The sequence below is a fragment of the Endocarpon pusillum genome (assembly GCF_000464535.1).
Source record: "Endocarpon pusillum Z07020 unplaced genomic scaffold scaffold5526, whole genome shotgun sequence".
Classification (NCBI taxonomy): domain Eukaryota; kingdom Fungi; phylum Ascomycota; class Eurotiomycetes; order Verrucariales; family Verrucariaceae; genus Endocarpon; species Endocarpon pusillum.
The window spans coordinates 47,459-68,115 of record NW_006916523.1 but is presented as its reverse complement, the minus strand read 5'-3'; the positions used below and the strand labels follow the sequence as shown (position 1 = coordinate 68,115).

At 48.2% G+C, this 20,657-nt stretch overlaps 6 protein-coding genes across 6 annotated transcripts; 3 read left to right on the top strand and 3 right to left on the bottom strand.

Moving 5' to 3' along the window:
• Positions 1–758: 758 nt before the first annotated feature.
• Positions 759–1,850, bottom strand: EPUS_01834 (uncharacterized protein; the record flags this gene model as incomplete). The annotated part of the gene is made up of 2 exons (XM_007806571.1): positions 759–1,502; positions 1,554–1,850. The coding sequence occupies 2 exons, from the start codon at positions 1,848–1,850 to the stop codon at positions 759–761; spliced, it is 1,041 nt and encodes a 346-aa protein (XP_007804762.1).
• A 1,731-nt stretch (positions 1,851–3,581) lies between these two features.
• Positions 3,582–4,523, top strand: EPUS_01833 (Uricase; the record flags this gene model as incomplete). The annotated part of the gene is made up of 2 exons (XM_007806570.1): positions 3,582–3,718; positions 3,773–4,523. 2 exons carry the CDS (start codon positions 3,582–3,584, stop codon positions 4,521–4,523), a joined length of 888 nt encoding a protein of 295 aa, XP_007804761.1.
• Positions 4,524–5,611: 1,088 nt separating this feature from the next.
• EPUS_01832 (40S ribosomal protein S16) lies at positions 5,612–6,192 on the top strand (the record flags this gene model as incomplete). The annotated part of the gene is made up of 4 exons (XM_007806569.1): positions 5,612–5,657; positions 5,708–5,730; positions 5,780–5,851; positions 5,902–6,192. 4 exons carry the CDS (start codon positions 5,612–5,614, stop codon positions 6,190–6,192), a joined length of 432 nt encoding a protein of 143 aa, XP_007804760.1.
• A 180-nt stretch (positions 6,193–6,372) lies between these two features.
• On the bottom strand, positions 6,373–7,635 carry EPUS_01831 (uncharacterized protein; the record flags this gene model as incomplete). The annotated part of the gene is made up of 1 exon (XM_007806568.1): positions 6,373–7,635. One exon carries the CDS (start codon positions 7,633–7,635, stop codon positions 6,373–6,375), a length of 1,263 nt encoding a protein of 420 aa, XP_007804759.1.
• Positions 7,636–8,007: 372 nt separating this feature from the next.
• On the bottom strand, positions 8,008–8,676 carry EPUS_01830 (40S ribosomal protein S14; the record flags this gene model as incomplete). Its single annotated transcript, XM_007806567.1, has 4 exons — positions 8,008–8,159; positions 8,215–8,375; positions 8,485–8,557; positions 8,607–8,676. The coding sequence occupies 4 exons, from the start codon at positions 8,674–8,676 to the stop codon at positions 8,008–8,010; spliced, it is 456 nt and encodes a 151-aa protein (XP_007804758.1).
• A 381-nt stretch (positions 8,677–9,057) lies between these two features.
• On the top strand, positions 9,058–16,572 carry EPUS_01829 (uncharacterized protein; the record flags this gene model as incomplete). Its single annotated transcript, XM_007806566.1, has 17 exons — positions 9,058–9,107; positions 9,473–9,533; positions 9,583–10,437; positions 10,486–10,617; positions 10,771–10,876; positions 12,088–13,347; positions 14,457–14,497; positions 14,553–14,562; positions 14,624–14,656; positions 14,704–14,743; positions 14,793–15,115; positions 15,176–15,284; positions 15,327–15,567; positions 15,618–15,642; positions 15,696–16,012; positions 16,065–16,122; positions 16,208–16,572. The coding sequence occupies 17 exons, from the start codon at positions 9,058–9,060 to the stop codon at positions 16,570–16,572; spliced, it is 4,026 nt and encodes a 1,341-aa protein (XP_007804757.1).
• Positions 16,573–20,657: the final 4,085 nt, after the last annotated feature.

Here is a 20,657-nt window from a genome sequence, read left to right as displayed (position 1 = left end):
CAGAGAATGACAGACTCCGAAAGGAGGGAGGACTCGTAGTCAAGCCAGCTTGACTCGGGGACTGATAGAAGAAAAGGTAGAGATCGCAGGACGCCTGGAACATGATCAGTCACACCAGAACATGAAAACATGAAAACGTGGACCTCTTACAGCAATGACTGAGTAGCTCCGTGCGTATCAGAAGAATATGGAGAGGAGAATTCAATTAGATTGATCCCTGTAGGTACCGTGGATATGGTAATGCGCCCCCTCCTGCCCAGGCCTAATTTAGATCTTATGGTAAAAGAGGCTTGAAATCAATGCGGGGAACGAGACCACTGTCCTCTGTACTCCATAGGTATTGGATGGCCAATTGATTTACTACGTAACCGTAGAATGCAGCCGTGGGTGACCAGCGTCCGCCAAGGCCTCAAAAGCAATAAGCATATCTTTTTTGACTTGCAAGGAGAATTTCCAAACTACTACATCCAACCTCCAATGCCACAATCAATTACTGTGGTAAGCTGCCGAATATATATTGGGTCTCATGATGAGATCACTCAGATCTTCAACCGACCTGAACAATCCGTGCCAGTACAGCACGTCCAAATCTCCTCGAGGACAGATTATTTCTCTTCGTCGTTGTGTTGGTACATCCATATTCCGGGGTACTGCATTGAGCCCTACTTTGATATTCTTATGGCAAGCACATCGACAACATTACTAGCTAAGTTTTGGGCTTCTTTGGAACGTGTTGTCCTTTGTACAAGGCTCTGTGCTTAAAGTATTCCTACCGGTGGCTCGGCCTTCTCTTCATCACTGGAGACGGCGGTTGCCTCCGAGTGCCTGCCTGTAGGCTCAGTCCATTCGGATTTTGGGTCCAGTTCTATCTTCAAGCGCTCCCTAAGGATCTCCAGCACATTCCTTTCCCAGTCGTTGACTTCGAGCCAGTCTGGTATAGTGATATGCTTTGCTGTTATGGTGATTTCGTGTTCGCGTTCAAAATGCATTCCTTCTCGCGTGTTCACCCTGCTCACTCGCCGACTCCCTGCATCTGAAAATTGTTCCTCTTTTTCGGCTTGTGCAACTGTCTCTATTCCCGAAGTTGCCTTTCCATTATGGTTATCACTCAAATCGACGGGTGTCCACCAGTAGATGGGAAACCGCCTATGTATATTGTTGATGATACACGCGCTTACCAACATTAAGGTGGACCCCAGTAAAACCAGGGCGAGCAGATACCACCCTAGTGCTGTTATCTCTGGGCTTGTAGCCGCCAGTAGAGCCGTTGCTCCTGCAGGCGGATGGACTGTTTGTGTCGCGCCCATGACCACCGAGGAAGTACCAACAGCAAGAGCACCAGCCAGCCATCGCAGGTCTTCAAAGCGAGCCTCTGGGAGTAAAGCGAAGAGTTTGGTGATGCCGATGCCGACCAAGGCAGCCAGAAGATGGCCGAGGACTAGGTTACGAGGCTGAGCGAGGGGAGATTCGATCGTATGATATTCAAGGATGGCTGCTGCACCCTAAACGAAAAGACAAGTGAAGGTCAGAAAGAGTAGTCGGCAGTGACTGACTTGGCGAAGCATCGCCGAAGGGAACCTTACGAAAGAACCGATGATGACTGGCGGTGCATGGCTTTGTATGATCGCACTCGACTTGCATACCCCTGCTATCAACGCAGTACCGCAGAAGGCACCAACGAAAGACCAAAGCCAGTTGACAATGTTTCCAATACGTTGGCGAGGCTCGTCTCGATAACCCAGGAATCGAGAGACAGGCTTTGGAAGTCGACACAACCTTGAGGCAGGAATGAATGGGTTTATGTACTTGTCAATATCAAAGTTGAGACTCTGAAATGCTGGTAGAGGCATTTGAAATGGAGAGAAGCGCGACAGAGAGCGCCCATCAATCAAAGAACAGAGACCAAAGACGGAGGTCTAAAATCCTCAAGGAGATTCTACGGAAGGCAGATAGACTGAAAGGAGGAGGCAGAGGCCTCCTCTTCGAAACCACAACCTTGCAGCCGAGGGGACAAAGGAGCAGTGTGTACGCCATTTTTGTGACTTATTCGTCATGCGCCTTTCTAGGCGAGAAAGACGAGAAAAGATGACAAAAAGAGGGCTGTTATGGCGGCATCCACAGCTATTACTCCATCAAAATTGAAGAGTGGTTGGAAAATTTGCGGCTCAAGGGGGGTACTAGACTGACGTCTAGAAGCCGACATACTGATTACGTATTAGTCACTCTACCCTTGATCTACTCCCCTCCCTTTCTGGCTAGGACGGTAACTATACTTAAAAAGCCAAGTTGGTGAACTGAGAGCGTTTCCTCACCCAAGCTCTTTCATCTGGTAAGCAATCCCTGGCCTACGGACAATTCTCACACAGGTAGATACTTGCGCAACACTGATGGCTGGGGAATGCACTCCAAGTCATGGAGACGTTTAAAGATCCATGCTTGGTCATGCAGGTCCTCAGAGGTGGCTCTGATCACCTAGGATCAATAAGCCTCCAGCAACTTGAAAGTGTGATCAAGAAGAGCTCGTGATCAGGAGCACCCAATGAACCAGCACAGCTGGTTGATTGCCATTTCAAGTGACAACAAACTCTAGTGGAAAGAAAGAAGTGATTTTATACAGTACCAGGTGCATACTATGGTACCTTAATAACACAACATCAGTCTTCATGCAGTGACCAGCGAACTGAGATACACCCGGTGTACAGGTCAAGGACTGGCGTCGCCGTGTTATACCGTAGTAGATTCAAGGTCGAGGGTGGAGTAGGCGGAGTCTGGATATTAACGTAGTAAGTAATTGTTGAACTCAAAAATACGGTTTGTGCTATCCTGCTACGCGTTTCATATGCGTTTTGTTACAGACCTGTTACGCGTTTCGCATGTATTTTTGATATCTGCATTTCGCGCTATTTCTCTTGATATAGCAACTCTGTACGTATAAATGCTCGCTCTGCGCACTGAATTAGATAGAACAACTTGCTATTTCAACACTGATCCGTCGATTAGTCAGCAAGTTCGACAGTAATCTTGGAGCTTGCCGAGTGTCCAGCTACCTCCACGCCCAGAGCAATCCTCTCACAGACTCAGAAGATTGGAAGAAGGGAACTCATATATAAGATATGGATCTGGACTGATCATTAAAAGCAATTCAAGCAGCTTAAATCATCATAGTTACCAGTGGACTCTGGCACGAAAGTTCTCCCTCTTCATAGGACATCGGCTACCTCCGCCCGCTGTTTTCTACGCTTCCTATACTTACCCCTCTAGCCCTCAACCCTAGAAAGCCCAAAGTGCAAATCGATGTAGATCTATCTCTCCAAATACAACAATCCAAGCATGTGGAAATAGATATGCGCCATGCTGTCACACGGTGCAACTAGAGATCCACGGCAGCTTCCGACTAGTGAATGGCTTATCTCGCAGCATAATGTGAATTTAAATAGGCCAGGGTCAACCTGTCACAAACTGAAGCATTGTATCCCTTTTTGATACCCTATTACGACGAAAAGTGGTGAAAGAAGCCTCCACCCTAATTGTCAACCTACTCTGTCTGCTACCTTGCACGGACCCGACCTTGCTCTTGAGCCATGCCTAAGCTCGCTGCTGCCCGTTATGGAAAGGACAACATCCGTGTGTGCAAGGTGGAAAGGGACGAAGCGACGAAAACTCACATCGTGGTCGAAATGACTGTCTGTGTACTCCTAGAAGGCGAGATTGAGACATCGTAGGTCTTGTACAATTCTTATGTTTTTCGTATCAATGGCCAACACAGCTCTAGCTATACCGAAGCAGACAATAGCGTTGTAGTCGCTACAGACACCATGAAGAACACCACCTACATCGTGGCCAAGCAGAACCCAGTCACGCCACCAGAGCTCTTCGCCTCTATCCTTGGAACACACTTCATCGAAACCTACAAGCACATCCATACTGCCCATATCAAAGTCACCATCCATAAGTGGACAAGAATGATAATTGATGGCAAGCCACATCCCCATTCCTTCTTCCGCGACGGTGACGAGACGAGAATAGTCGAGGCGGACGTCATCGAAGGAAAGGGCATTGAGATTCGATCCGCAATCTCGGGCTTGTTAGTGTTGAAGAGTACCGGATCCCAGTTCCACAGCTTCGTGCGCAATGATTTCACCACCTTGCCTGACGTGTATGATCGGATCCTCAGCACGTCGGTCGATGCTGGTTGGACATGGAAGACGCTGTCGAGCGTGGACGAGGTCGAGACAGAGGTCGAGAAATTTGATGAAACGTGGACCAAGGCCCGCGATATCACTATAAAGACGTTCGCGGAAGACTCAAGCGCTAGTGTGCAGAACACCATGTACAAGATGGGCGAGCAAATCCTAGCGGCTGCTTCATCTGTTGAGGCTGTGGATTATTCCCTCCCCAACAAACACTACTTCGAGATCGATTTGAGCTGGCATCATGGTCTGAAGAACACAGGTGAGGATGCAGAGGTGTATGCGCCACAATCAAATCCCAATGGTTTGATCAAGTGTACGGTAACAAGGTAACCATGGCGGGGTGGCTTGGATGCCGAGGTCTTGAAAAACGGAAATTCTGCTCGAAGTACATACACCTAATTGAAAGCTCGAGTTGTCTTTTGATGCTTGTCATTCGCTGCGGTATGGAGATGTGGGTCACGAACTTGCAACTGGTGCTTCTTTGCACTCGAGGGCTTTGAGGACTTGGGGATTTTGGCCGACGTAAGTTTTGCCGTTGAACTTGATAAGGTTCTGCTTGAAGGGATGAGCAACACCTTCGAAGACTAGATAGCATATATTAGTATACCAGGAAACCAAGGTTGCACTGCAAACTTGACTAGCCTTTTAATCGTGCAAGCCTTTTATCACGCAATCTATTCTTTGGCAGCATCCCCCTGACTGCTTTTTTCAAGACTTCTCCTCCACCCCATTTGTCGAACATTTTGTCCATAGACATCTGCTTCAAACCCCCAGGACGCGTATTATGAGTGTAGTACTGCTTCTGATATCTCTTCTTGCCAGTAATGTGCAGATCGTGACAGCCTGCGGCTACGACATAATCCCCACAGTCAGTTGATGGATTCCAGATAGGCTTGTGCTTGCCCATAAGGAAGACAGCTATCGAGGAAGCCATTCGACCAAGCGGCCGAGGGTCAGTGCCAACATCAACAAAATGCCATGCTCGTGCGTAGGCTAGACGAGTCTGATAGCTTGATCAGAACAATTGACTCCTAACGAAGTGGTGATGTACTACCTTTCCCACAGTCTGTGACATTTTTGTTGTACTGCCAGTCGTAGATGTATTACTCCTAGTTGAACACAAGGAGATTCGGCTGGTGTCTTCTAAAGAGACCGTTAAGAATGGGGGGACAAGGTGTGAGTGCGACAATGGGTATAGAGTAGGGTCTTCATGGCGGAAGAAGCTTGAAATACTTGCTGCTGCTAGAAACTGCATTCCAATGGAAGTGATAGCAGTGTTGCCAAGAATCCAGTGCTTGGCGCCAGCTAGCGCGCACTTTCACCTCTACCAAATTTTGATCGCCTCGCGAGATATCACGTTTGTAAGATACTACCTTGGAATAAGACTATTTTCACCCCTATACTCGCAATCTGTCACCATGGCATCCACGCCGAGCGTGCAATGCTTCGGCAAGAAGAAGACTGGTATGCTAGTTCTTCAGAGATGAAGTAGGTAATGGCTAACATATCTATAGCGACCGCAGTCGCACATTGCAAGGTACAGCGAGATGTCAGCTGAGGGTGACCAATATTGACAATGCGAGCAGAAAGGGAAGGGCCTCGTCAAAGTCAACGGCAAACCTCTGTCGCTGGTTCAACCAGAAATCCTCCGATTTAAGGTAGCCACCACCCGCTTCTCATGCGCCAGTTTTCTCATTACCATAACTAGGTCTACGAGCCGCTCCTCATAGTCGGTCTCGACAAATTTGCAGAAGTCGATATCCGAGTCCGGGTCACTGGTGGTGGTCATACATCTCAGATCTACGCGATCAGACAGGCAATTGCGAAGTCGGTTGTGGCCTACTACCAGAAATTCGTCGATGAGTATGCGAAGAATCAGTTGAAGCAGGCGCTCGTGCAATATGACAGAACATTATTGGTGGCAGACAACAGAAGATGCGAGCCGAAGAAGTTTGGTGGACCGGGTGCAAGAGCAAGGTACCAAAAGTCATACCGCTGAGGTGGTTCTTTGTGATTTGGTGAAGGAATTGCTGGGCAGACCGTGATGTCTTCTTGACAGCACCAGAGCGAATTCTAGTAAAATGCGTTGAAATATGCCTGCATGTTTTAAACTCGCACATTCGAAGCATCATATGAACGACGATACTGGATTCGATCATGGGAGACCTTTCGACGACTGCTATTCTAGGTCAACCACTACAGGCGCATACTCCCCAGTCTCATCTTCCTCGTCCGCGCCATTCATGTCCATATCTACCCTCTCCCCATCCTCTAGCTCCAGCAGACCTCTCTTGAGTATATCCTTTCCAGTCTCCCACCCGTACTCATCCCTTAGGTCCTGTTCCAGTTGCTTGAGCTCGGTCTTCAACATTTCCCCGTTTGCAGTGCCAAACAATTCCTCAACATTCCTCCTAAATTGAGCTAATAGTCCTTTGAGCCACCCAGCCCCTTCCTCTTTGAGGTCAAACAATCCTCCTTCGACATCCTGACAATGCTTCAGCTGTATCCTCAACAGCCGCACTACGGCTACAAAATAATCCCCCACCTCCACCAGGGCCTGCCGACAGCTCAGCAGAACGCCCAGTATCCTCTTCCATTGCTCCAAGCACGACCAATTCGCCAATGTCAGGATCATAAGAAAACACAACTGCAACTCTCCCAGCAATTGCGCCGCTCCCACTCTTTTATCACCACCAGACTCAACAGCCAACTCAATCAATTGCCCAAGATACCATGACCGATCTCTCACCGCATCGGTGCGTTCCCTGCCCACCGCACCCTCTCGCCATGTCCTCTTCAGATCTATCGGCAAGAACTCAAGCTGCTTCTCGCCTTCGATCACTGCTTCTGAGGTGGTAAGACCAGGGATCTTCTCGACATCCTGCGGCGCGCTCGACACGGAGGATATGCTCCAGGATCTTCTACTAGCTGGACCTCGTTTCCCCGCCCGGTCTTGACTTGCGACTGCGCCGAGCACTCTATCCAACAAGTCATCTGTGATATACTCTGTTAATTCCCTCCACTCACTCCCTAACTTTCCTCCCTCTTTCCTGCTCCCAGGTTGCGTGTAATCGAGTAGACCTCTCTCCCACACCCTACCTAAATCTGCCTGTGCACTCTCAGTGTCGGAAACATCCGCTTCCGGTATCAAGCACTCGTTCTCCCCACTCCATCGCCAAGGTATAATCTTCGATTCATACTGCCCTCCTTCCGTTGCTGGTGTGGGAGCTGGAATGAAGAACCAGTAGCCATGACGAGTAGAAAGTGATGCGTCGGAACTGGAGTAGAGGAAGTGGTAGCCTGGTGGGAGGTTCTTGATACCCTGAAGTTTAGGAGAAGTGGTCAGGGAGAGGAGGTCTAGGCCGAGGAAGGCGTTGTTGGGCAGGGAGTGGAAGATGAGGGTTGGCATTGGAGGGGTGGATGTGGATGGTGGTGGTGGCATTAGCGCGGGTGGATATAAACAGTGGAGAGTTCGTTGAGAAGGTTGGACTCAAGATGCACGGAAATGCTCTCAATCTCGTCTTCTTATGGAGCTTGAATTTCCCAGAATGAGAGGTAAATGGTATCACTCTTACATTTCTGCACTACTCGTAAGAAAGGGGCGAATATAGGATGACTTATCACTATGAAAATGATTGCATTGTCGACCCTACAAAATAGAATTTTGAAGGTTTCATTGCTCGACTGCTGCTACACTGCATGACCGCAATGTGCAAATATCGTAGGCAAGGTGAAGACCAGGCCAAGGCCGTTCTTCGCGTTTCTTGTAATATCCTCCGCACCTAGAGAACAGCATACGTTGGAGAAGTCTCGCTCAAAGACGACGACCACGACGACCACCCTTGCGTCTTGTTGAGTCTGATGGTGTTGGAGTGACATCCTCTATTCTACCAATCTTCATGCCTGAACGTGCTAGCGCGCGGAGAGCGGATTGAGCACCAGGGCCTGGAGTCTTTGTGCCATTGCCTGTTTGTGGTTATGAGTATAAGTCCGCACGTGGTGATTGCCGGAGTATGCCTACCTCCTGTGGCTCTGATCTTGATATGTAGTGCGTTGATTCCGAGTTCTTTGCATCGTGCAGCTACATCCTGGGCTGCCAACATGGCTGCGTAGGGAGATGACTCGTCTCTATCAGCTTTGACCTTCATGCCGCCTGTCACTCTGCAAATGGTTTCTCGGCCACTGGAATCACCCAGATTGTTAGCCTGTGGAGCCACATGGTGTTGCCCTCGGTCACAGATCGGGTTGTTGAGAAGACAAAGAAATTCTCGAATTTGGTGGTTAAACGGACCTGAGATCGGTGACATGGACGAAGGTATCATTGAAAGAGGCGAAGATCCGGGCTACACCAAAGACATTTTCACCTGCAGAAAGACGTCAATTCTATACATGACTATGACAAAATTTGCAAACCTTCTCGAACTTGAGGACCGAGAGATATATTCTCAGTCGCGGGGCGTTCAACCTTCTTCTTGGGAGGCATGTTGACTGTGACGGAGAGATGAGGCAACGCTATATCATCGATGGGACGTAAAAATTTATTGTCCTTTCGATTGTAGAAATTCAATGTGGGATGTCGCTCTTGAGGGCTAGATCGCCAAGGATCTTGTATTTCTCTTGGTAACCAATACCCAATCTAATTTCAAGACCACAAAAATTTACTACATGTCTATTCTTCACTCAGAAACGACTGTGATGCGAAAATAAACGTTGAACGCTGCAGGAACCAATACTAAAACAAGTCCAATTTGTATGACATGATCAATCGTGGATCGATTGCTGTTCTTTTATGTTGCAAGCTTGAATGTCTCCTTTCGAGACCTGAGGTCTGTGTGAATACTCTTACGTGAGTGGAGCTGGCGCCATGGACCACATCTCAGTGGGTATAATTGGCATGGGGGACATGGGAAAGATGTACGCAGAGAGAATTAGCAATGCGGGTTGGAGGTAATACTCTCTCAGGCAACTGTCCCCCTTGGCAGAGCTTTTTCTACGGTATGTTGAACTTTCCTTTACTCTACCCTACTATTCAAGGATGACTTGAGTGCATTTGGCTCGAGCATGGCTGCTAATCATTGCCTCATCATTCTGGTGGAGCGGATTGATACGCAAGCTGTCACTGATGTAAAAATCTCGCTACCTTATCATAAACATTTCTGAAGAACCCACAACCTTACTACTTTTCAAAATGTTTGTGGTAAACTTCGCTAATGAAACGCTCTAGGACGGGCATAACATGTGCATGGACCTTGGAAATGCAGTACTAACACCTCTGTCAGAGTGAACGCTTGTGATACTCCAGACAAGTATGATGATCTGCTCGCCCAATTTGCGGGTCAGGTTCGTTGAGGCATGAGTAGAATATAGCACTGGCTGACATGAGAACTAGGACATGGTCACTGTTATGCCTAATGGACATCTGGTGTCTCGTAGCAGCGATTGGATTATTTATAGTGTCCCGGCAGAGGGTATTGGCAAGATTGTCGCAGAATTTGGACCCTCAACCAAGCTGGGTGCGATCGTTGGAGGCCAGACTTCCTGCAAAGCCCCTGAAATTGCTGCTTTCGAAAGTTACCTTCCGAAGGACGTGGAGATCATTTCATGTCATTCCCTGCATGGGCCACAAGTTCATCCAAAGAGTCAACCCCTAGTCATAATTCCACACCGAGCGTCTGAAAAGAGTGTGAAATTGGTCGAGAGTATCCTCTCAAGCTTTGAATCGAAGATTGTTCACCTTTCCGGCGACAAGCATGACAGGATCACAGCAGACACGCAGGCCGTGACACATGTGGCATTCTTGAGCATGGGTAGTGCATGGCGGGCAAATAATCAATTTCCTTGGGAGATCAACCGGTACGTGGGAGGCATCGAAAATGTAAAGATCAACATTACGCTTCGCATTTACTCCAACAAGTGGCATGTATATGCTGGTCTCGCGATACTAAATCCATCAGCTCAACAGCAGATTCGCCAGTACGCAAAGTCGGTCACAGAGCTGTTCAAGCTTATGATTGGAGGGCATCGAAAAGAACTTGAGAACCGTGTCAAGACAGCAGGTGCAACCATCTTCGGAGATGTCGTCAAGGGACACGAGCTCTTGCTACGAGACGACATTCTGGATAAGTTCTCATTGTCAGGACCAAAGGAACGAATGCCGAATAACCATCTCAGTCTGCTGGGGATTGTTGACTGCTGGTGGAAGTTGAACATCAATCCGTACGACCATATGATCTGTTCGACACCTGTGAGTGTAGCGCAGCGAGTACACTGCGAGTCATGCTGACCAATGAAGCTCTTCCGAATATGGCTGGGTGTGACCGAGTACCTTTTCCGGAGCGAGCAACTACTTGATGAGGTGATCAATACGGCGATAGAAGACGACACGTTTCGATCGGATGACCTGGAATTCACGTTTGCGGCAAGGGTAAGCAGGCCCTCATGTACTTTCCAGCCTACATAAGAATCAGGACGCTCGCCCACTCGTTTTCTGTTTACTTCAATGTAATTGGGATCCGACCCTGCAATTGCGGTTTTCTTCAAGATCGCGAGTTCTCTGTGTTAACGCAACATTTCGCAGGCTTGGTCTGACTGCGTATCCTTCGGTAATTTCGATTCTTACAGGGAAAGATTTGAGGAGATTCAAAAACATTTTGAACCACGCTTTGCAGACGCAGTTCGGCTAGGTAATGAAATGATTAAGACAATACTGGAGAAAACAACTTCGGAATCAGGCAAGTAAGTTGTACTGATTGGCTTTGTTACTGCTGAATCAAAATGCCTCTATCGGTTTTCTATTTCTCTCACATGATGTCCTCCATAGCAATGTTTAGCGCCTTAGCCTGCATATCATAATCTGGTGTTGCGCTACTTATCGAGTGCCACCCAAACCTCTCCTCAGAAATAGGTTTGGTGTCAACAAATGCACCGAGATAGACTTATCTACGATGAGATGGTTGACCGGACTATACGCGCAGTGATATGCAGTGATGGACTAACTTAGCTGATACAATCCCATGTCAAGTTTCATGGCTTGTAGGAAGGGAAGTCCGATATAAGTATGACTTTCTATTACATTCGAAAATCCTTCAAATCGTGGTGATTCATGATCTGGTTGTCGTACTTGAGCAAGTCGACCTATCCTAGCAGCACCCCTACATTTCAGTCTTCCAGTCGACATTCCTACCGTCAAAATGATGCGGACAGCGCTGGACATGGTAGAGCTTCATTTCACATTATCATTTCACTCTAACCCCTGAGCAGACGCGTAAAAGGTGGTGGCTGAGATGATATCACTGTTCGGATCAGGTTAGCGTGTGCTACCTTGGCGACTAGCCCTTTGTCCTCCTGCAATAGCGGTAGGCTACGGAGTATCTTGCGTGTTCCCGTGTTCCATCTGACCTGCGCTGCGAGTCTCCTGCACCGGAAGGGACGTAAGAAGATCACGCCAATGTGCGCATCGGCTTCTCGTCTGGACAGATATAACCATGGTCGAGTCAGCATTCCAGGCTCATTGTACAACGCGACCTGTTCAGAGGTCTTCCGGCCCATTCCTAATGCTCTATGCCACAACAAATACCTATGACGCCTGACTGCAATCTCCAATCTAAGTTTGTTGAAACAGCTCGAAAGCATTTCCCTCGAACCAGCCGGACCCTTGCGAGTATTAGTCTGCGAGCTGAAGAGACTGGTCAGGACCCCAGGAGCTCCCCGGGCTGTATATACCTTCCGTGGTCCACTTTTCGTAGCTAGGACCGACCAATACAAGTACACGGATCTGGGCGGGTTCCTGGAGCTCTCATGATGCATTTCTTTGCAAGGTCAGTGGTTGCTCTAGTGGTGTGTATTGGTGAGTAGACTATCTGGTGTCATTTGCTGGTGAGCTAACTTATTGCAGTTGTTGGCATTGTCAATGGGCAGGTCCAAGTTGCGACCTACGTCCCTCAAGGATCGGACGCAAATGGCGTCTCATATTCAGTAAATATTCCATCGTCGACAGCCCAATCCGGTAATGGACCGATTTATATACAAATGGTAGCGCCCTCTGGAACGCAATGGCTGGGTTTGGGCCAGGGAAGCGGGATGGCAGGTGCAAACATGTTTGTGATGTACTCGTCAGGAAGTAACAACGTTACCCTCTCCCCCAGACTAGGCAGAGGCGAATTTCCACCCGAAGTCAACCCTGCAGGCGAAATTACTCTCCTGGAGGGCACTGGAGTATCGGCTGAAGGTGTTATGACGGCAAACATTCGTTGCGATTCTTGCATCACATGGGATGGAGGATCAATGAGCCCTACGAACGGAAACAGCAATTGGATATGGGCCATCAGACAAGGGAACGCATTGGACTCGGGCGATATCTCAGCACAGATTCGACAGCATGACGCGTACGGCGCCTTTACTTTCGATTTGCCTGCTGGCACTAGCAGTGACTCGTCCAATCCTTTCGTGCAGGCAGCTGCTGTCACGCAGAGCGCAGGATCATCCGAACCGTCAAGCCCAGGAGACAGCGAAGCAAGTTCAGGCGAGTCTTCATCGCGTTCATCTGGAAGCTCCTCTGGGAGCTCCTCTGGGGGTCAATCAAATACCGACCAGATCAGAATGTCGCATGGGACCATCATGGCCGTGGTCTTCCTCTTTTTGTTCCCTATCGGCGCTTTGATGATTTACCTACCCGTCAGCCGTAGGGTACCATACATTCACGCACCGATTCAGGTTGTCTCTACCTGCCTCCTCATTGTTGGAATGATTCTTGGTGTGATCCTCGGTGTCCGCATCGATGAAGACGACGGATACCATCAGATCATTGGGTACATTGTTGTCAGTTCTTTGCTACTGTTCCAGCCTGCCCTTGGGCTCATTCAACACTTACGCTATCGCAAACTCGGTAAACGAACAGTTTTCGGGCATATTCATCGTTGGCTTGGGCGCATCCTCATCCTGTTGGGAATCATTAATGGCGGATTAGGTCTTCACATATCGGGGGAGATTGGGAGTGAGCAGGTTCCCAGGTGGTCTGTGATTGCTTATAGTGTAGTCGCTGCTGTTGTTGGCATAGTTTATCTTGCTCTCGCATCGGGCGTTGGGTTTTCCCGAAAGCGAAAGGGTGGGTCAAAAGAGGAGACGGAGTTAAATGGCAATGCCAGTGGGGATATGGGTACGAAATAGCAGTTCACAGATCATTTCACCAATTTATTTACGATGTCTCCTGCTGATGTGAGCGCATAAGCTGCTCCATCTAATCCTCGATGATTTTCAACCCAATTGACTCGAATTGGTACTGATCGTCGGCAGCGCCGGGTCACGAGGGTATCCGTCGTTGATTCCTTCATCCCGCAGGAGCAAGCAACGGGCATTTCCGCAAGTCAAAGTCCGGCTTTGACGGTTCTCAGGCTCCATTTCGATGCCAACAATGTTTCCCAGTACTTAAGTAAGCTGGGTGGCCATGCCATTAGAAATTCCCCTCTGAAGTATCCAGGCCGTATAAAGACATGTTCGCGGGGTCGGTGGTAGGGTGGCTCATCATCGTACGGTGCCTGTCTGCGGGTGAGAACTTTATCGCGCTCCCTTGCAGACGAAATCGCTCAAACCCGCAAAGAAAGCGGCAGAGCTTCAGAAGCTCCCTGTCCGTAGCGGCCTGAGTATGATCGTCAATTGGCTTTATTTCTTCTCGCTCTAGGATCTTCACCCCGAGAGAGTCAAGCTGTTCTCTTTAAAGCCAAATCACAACTCACCATGCATACGCATTGTGTATCGTCGACCAGGTAGCGACAATGGAAATGACGCTCTACCTTGAGGCGTCAGGGCTCTGGCAGCGGTTTGCGATGTGTTATATGCATCCCCACCTCTTTCCTTGTCAGCCAAATGAGCAAACGACCTCTTCACCTTTACTGAGGTCTAGAAGCATTTTGTGCCAAAACTGCTCTGTTCTTTCTCCTCTACACTGAGTACAGAACACCTCCACAAACAAAGCCTCCGTTAAGCCGCCTACGGCTTTCCTACACAGGCCAATTGGCTCGGATTAACAAGAAAAATCATTACGATGTTTGGTACCAAGCCATATTTTGGCTTGAAGGCAGGATGGCTTACGTTCTGGGTGAGCTCACAATTCTTCGTGCAAAATAACTAGATACTGACAGCCTGATGGATTACCGTTGCATGCGGCACTGTGAGTTCCCTTTATTCCCGTGGGAAATGGTTCTCCGCTAAATTCTATGATAGGACATGACCCTGTATGGTAATGCACTGGAGATAAGAGTGTGGTAGATACTAACGCATATCACCCGGAAAGCTTTGGTTATGACCAGGTAAGCTCGGTGAACTTTCGAGATCGTTCGGTCTGCACGCTGCTAATCGAATCAGGGTGTATTTGGTTCGTTGGGTCTTCTACCCTTACGACGTAGTCTGTGGGTTCTGACTGGGGCACTATCAAGGCGGTGTGATTGTTACCGATGACTTCTTGAACAGTATGTATATGCAGAAGCCCCAAAGGTCAGCGACTAACACATCTCAGCGCTGGGTTTGAACGGACCCCAGCACGTCAGCACCGTTTCGTACGTCCGACATGCCCTTTCTCCCATACAGCTCGACTTACTATGTTAGAACCGTCACGGCAATCTACGACGTTGGCTGTTTCCTTGGCGCTTGCTTCTCGATCTGGTATGGAGAAAAATTCGGAAGAAGATTTACCGTTCTTACCGGAACCACCATCATGTCGATCGGCGCCGTTCTCCAGATTGCTGCATACGGCGTACCTCAGATGATAATCGGTCGGATCGTTGGGGGCATTGGTAACGGGATGAATACTGCCACCGCCCCAGTGTGGCAGTCGGAAACATCCCAAATTAAATGGAGAGGCAAGCTCGTGGTGCTCGAAATGATCCTCAATATTGCAGGGTTCTCCATCTCTAATTGGGTGACTTATGGTACGAGACCCAGTTCATGCACAGTCGGAGTATTCATAATTGACAACACTTTACTATCAGGGTTCAGCTTTTTGGGCGGGCCGATCAGTTGGAGATTCCCATTAGCCTTCCAATTCGTCTTTATTTTCATTCTTTTCGCAACAACACCATGGCTCCCCGAATCACCTAGGTAAGTCCATGGTTCCAATCGTGGGTCATCTGACATGTTTAGATGGCTCATTGCACATGAACGGGAGGACGAGGCATTCGAGATCCTTGCCGATCTTGAGGGTAAAGACCCAAACGATCCCTTCATTCTTACGCAGCACAAGGAGATCGTATACGCCGTTCAATACGAAAAGAAGAATGCAATTCCATGGTCCAAGCTACTCATGGGAAAGACTGGTTCGGGGGGAGGCACGAAGACCATGCGACGAATTATCCTTGGTGCGGGAACTCAAGCAATGCAGCAGGTATGTCCCGCCAGATTACTGTATAATGATGGATCTGATTTCATGTTCAGCTTTCTGGCATCAACGTAACAAGTTGTGAGCAGCAAGGTGTCGGTTTGTTGAGTTCAAGCATGCTGACGTTTTCGAAGACTATCTGCCAACTGTCTTAATTGAATCGGTTGGGCTTGAAAATAGCCAAGCTCGTCTCCTCGCCGCCTGCAACTCCATCTCATATCTTCTGTTCAGTTTCATCGGCATACCCAACGTCGAACGATGGGGTCGTCGCAAGATGATGATGTATGCAGCAGCGGGTCAATGTTTCTGCTATCTAATGATTACCGTCCTGCTTCGCCACACCGAGATTCCCAGCTATCCAGAAGAAAAGCAAGCCAAAATTGCATCCGCCTCTATCGCTTTCTTTTTCCTTTACTACGTCTTCTTTGGCATCGGATGGCAGGGGGTTCCAGTATGGCTAGGCTGGTTCCGAAACGTGCCATCAGGACTAACAAGGTTTATAGTGGTTATATCCAACCGAAATCAACTCCCTCAGTATGAGAACCAAAGGGGCTGCCATCGGTACCGCAACAAATTGGATCTTCAACTTCATGGGCATGTGGTCTCCATTCATCTCAGATCTCGGTTTACTGATTCGGTGAACTAGTTGTGGAAATTACTCCCCCGGGCATCCAGAGCCTTCAGTGGAAATTTTATATGATCTGGACCGTATTCAATGGTGCATTTGTACCGATCGTTTATCTATTCTATCCCGAAACTGCCGACCGTTCGCTAGAAGACATTGACCGTATGTACCGTGAGAATCCGAAGCTCCTTGTCTTCCGCGACAAGTCCATCACAAGTTCCAAGCGACCTATGGAGTACATTCAACACGAGGAAGAACAACTCAGACGTAACGGCTCTGTGGACCCTGCAATGCTCAGAAGAGGAAGCAAAATCACGTCACCAATCCCCAACAACGAGGACACGGATTATATTGAGCATAATGTCGTTGCTGAGGATAAGGTCTGAGTCAACTCCACCAACCTCGTTTGAAGGAAGTAAACAAAGCGCAGTCGCTGAAGGATTGTCTCGGACTACACTAGATTGGATTTAGACGCAACGCAGGCAGTATTGATGCCTTTTTCTGCCCTTGGTAGCGGCACCTCTGATCCTCTGACCCTGTGAGCCCATGGGTAGACGTACTTGTCATTCCAGGCCATTCTCCAATGGATACATTCAGATTGTTGAAGTTCTCACTCTGTGGTGTTGTGCATACTCCTATCTAGATTTTCTAGTAGCTACCTAATAGGGATTTACTGTGCCAAAACACAGGAAATCAGGACACGTGATATGTCAAAGTGGCGCTAAGCCGCTTTGGGATTTGGCTGTACATGTACAGCCAAATCCCAAAGCGGCTTAGCGCCACTTTGACATATCACGTGTCCTGATTTCCTGTGTTTTGGCACAGTAAATCCCTATTAGGTAGCTACTTCAACAATAGCTCAATACTAACGTACACTACCACTTGGCGAGACACCCCACTTGGCGAGACGGTTTTTCGCGCAGCGCGTTCGGCAACACTCAAATTTCGAACAGCTATAGCTCTACCAAAATAGCTCGAAATGGACTCAAACAAGGAGCATTCTATTCAGCAGGCCTCAAATGACGTTGATCTAGGCCTATTTGACTCAGTTCGTAAAGCTGCGAGCTATTACGACGTTCCAAATTCGACCCTGGCCCATCGACGCGCAGGGCGACCCTCTATAGCAGAAACTGATCGCATTTCACAACGGCTATCAAAACAAGAAGAAAAAGTGCTGATTCAATACTTCCGAGATCTACAAAGGCAGCATTTATGCCCGAATTACGCTCAAATTCGACGAATGGTTACTAAATTGCTCCATAGCAAGGGGGATAAGATTCAATTAGGCAAGCACTACGTGGAGCGTTTAATAGCTCGCCATCCAGAGCTTAAAACGCGGCGAAATCGACTAATGGATATCAAACGACTCATGGCCCTTGATTGAGCGTTTTTTGGCCGAATTTGAACAGCTCCGCAGCTAATACGCAGTCGAGCCGCAAGATACCTATAATATGGACGAAACAGGGTTTCAGATAAGGCAAATAGCATCAAAATACGTTATTTTTGACCCTGCTATAGGTCGTCCAGTGGCTCCGGCATCAGATAACACTCAATGGGTCTCTATTATTGAGTTTATGAATACTGAAAAGGCTATTAAGCCTTATCTTATCTTCACCGGCAAGAATCCTGAGCATCATATGTTTCCAGAGCATAAGGAGCTCCCTGACGTTATATAGGCCTTTTCTCCTAAGGGATGGACTAACGAAGAGCTAGCTGTTGATTGGCTGCGTCAGATATTCGTTCTAATTGCGTCAAATGGCAAGCATATCATCCTAATACTTGATAGCCAAAAGAGTCATATTACAAGCGAATTTCAGTATTTCTGCCTCGAAAACAACATCCACCCTCTCTATTTATCTGTACACGCTACTCACAAGCTTCAACCTCTTGACGTGAGTCCATTTTCGCCACTTTCAAGCGCGTATAGCCGCGCAGTTAAAGAATACGCTCTAACCGGTATAGCAGCACTCAATCAGAGTATTCGTATCTACCTCTACTACCCTGAGTCCCTCTTCATTGCCCTCAAAACTGCCCTTCACCTTGCCCACAAACGGCATGGCTACCTGACTCAACCCCATCGGCCCGTCGTCGTCATTCCCTCCCGCGTTCACAAAGACAACACAACAAGTATTCTCGAATGCTCGCACCGTCAATGCTGATTCCACAAACAACGCCTCGTAGTCCTCGAACTCGACGCTCTGTACGCAAGCTCAGCCACGCAGCTATTCAAGAGCATGCTGGCGCGCAGTTGCTTCAAAATGAGCTCAACAATTTACGCAAGCAATCTCATCAGCAAGAGGTCAAAAAGCGCTCAAAACGCATGCTAAAAGAGAGGGTGCAGCGTTCGTGGAATCTTGAGGAGGTCAGGGCTGCCAAAGAGGGCAGGGCGCCCTCCAGGGTGCAAATTACGCACCGTGGAGAGGATTCGCTACGCATAAGAATTCTCTCAGATAGGCTTAAATAGGAAGTATCGTCAGCTTCATTATTTCCTTAATTGGACGTGGATGTTGGGCCATTTGAGTGATAGAATTACTGCGTAAAGTGTGTGCAAACTGTCTCGCCAAGTGGGGTGTCTCGCCAAGTGGTGGTGTACGTTAGATCTCAACTATCCCCGAGTTACGTAAAGGAGTGCCGAAGACCCCGTATTTGCCTAATCCCTCAACCGTGTCACTTATCACAGCTCAGAGCTGGTTTGTGTCATTCATAAACCACGGGTTTTTTTTCTGGTGCCTTACGTACCTGGATTCTTTCTTTAAACCCACATGCGACGGCATCATGTGCAATCAAGTCTCCTGCAACAGTACCGTTTGTCGCGACCACCACGATGCATACCGGGACGTCCTCTAGGAAGCATTCCCAAGTTTTGGTTAGGCGATATGTCAGGACGGTCTCCTAGACCAAATACTTACAACAAAGGCAGCTGCAAAACTGATATCAAACAGCGCAAATCTTGTGATTGATTGGGTCGTGGAGCGAAAGCAGTACTCACAGTCTATAGAATCACAATCATGGAGAAGAAAGAAAACAAGAGGGACTGCAATGCTGGCAGACATACCTCATCCAACATCTCTATCTCCGGAAAGGAGTATGAAACCCTGGTACCCCTGGTCAAGCCCGGTGCGCGAGCTGCCTTCTGACGTTGCTTGCAGCCGCAGTATAGGCTAGATGATGCCAATTCCGCTCTGTCTTGCTCGATATGGGAAAGTCACCTGGATTGCTGAACGTGAGGATTTGCTGATCAGTCTAGAAGTATATTGTTACCGAAAGTTGGATAGTGCCTTTAGTGCTGGACTGCCACCGAAGGCTGTTCCTATTAGCAGGAGGCTATTGTGGCAAGATCATTTACACATAGGTACAAGACAGGGGTTGGAGGGCCTCTGGGGCAGTTCTGACCGGTCCACTGAAGCTGCTGTCTTTGTTCCTGAAACAAGCCACACGTGTTTGGTGGACACCAAAAGCCCTTAATACCTATGTCACCCAGCAAGAACTAGCAGTGCCAAAACCAGATGTTCACAGCTATGAGGACGAGGAGGACCCTTGTTGCCACGCATGATCGCGCGAGGCGAAGCAGACCCGTTGGTCCATCCTGGGACGACATTCCCTGGTCAAGGACAGTGTATCCATCAAATCAAATAAACGAAAAACGAAATCATGGCCCCCATTTGATTTGCCCGTCTAATCCCAGCGGTCGATTTGATTTGATTTGGCTCGTTTGGCCAATAGAGTCAAATGTTAATAAGTAATGTTTTATTAAGAGGACTGTGAAGGATTTTCATCTCACGGACAGAGTCCGCCAAGACTCCTATCTTTTAATTAAAGAAGACTTTTAATTTTTGAAAGAAAAGGACTTTTTTCTAGGCATTTGATTCGATTGATTTGACCCGGATTCGAATGAACACACTGGTCAAGGAAGGAGTCCAACCTGAAGGCGTTTATCTTGGGAGGTGACCACTAGTACTATCGCTATCGTGAAGGTCGCTATGGCTGCGGCAACCTTGCACTACCCTGAGCAAAGCACTATCTACATGTTTGGCAGAAATGTGCCTATCCTCCAACTTCCATTCTGCAAGAACCACGCAATGCAGATACCGGTCAGGTCAGCACAAGAAATCGACGTAGGGTGCGACTCGTGATCTGGCGAGCCGTCATGCAGAGGCCAACATAGGAAGTCAATCAATTCGTGACAACCTGGAGCACATCCACCAGCTCGAGGATATTACGCTCAAGTTCATGAATGATGAAATGTATATCACTCAACTCCAACTACAACGCCGCCACCGCTCGCTCATGTATGCATTTACGCTTGAAGTACAAGCCATACACATCGGCTACTACCCAGATGCGTGTTAAAGATCGTTGCCAGATGCTTCAACAACAGCAGGTCGGAATTTCGATGTACCTGAGAGGAAACTCGCCAAACTTAGTGTGTCGTCAAACAATAGATTACAGCCGCTTGTGAACGATGACCCTG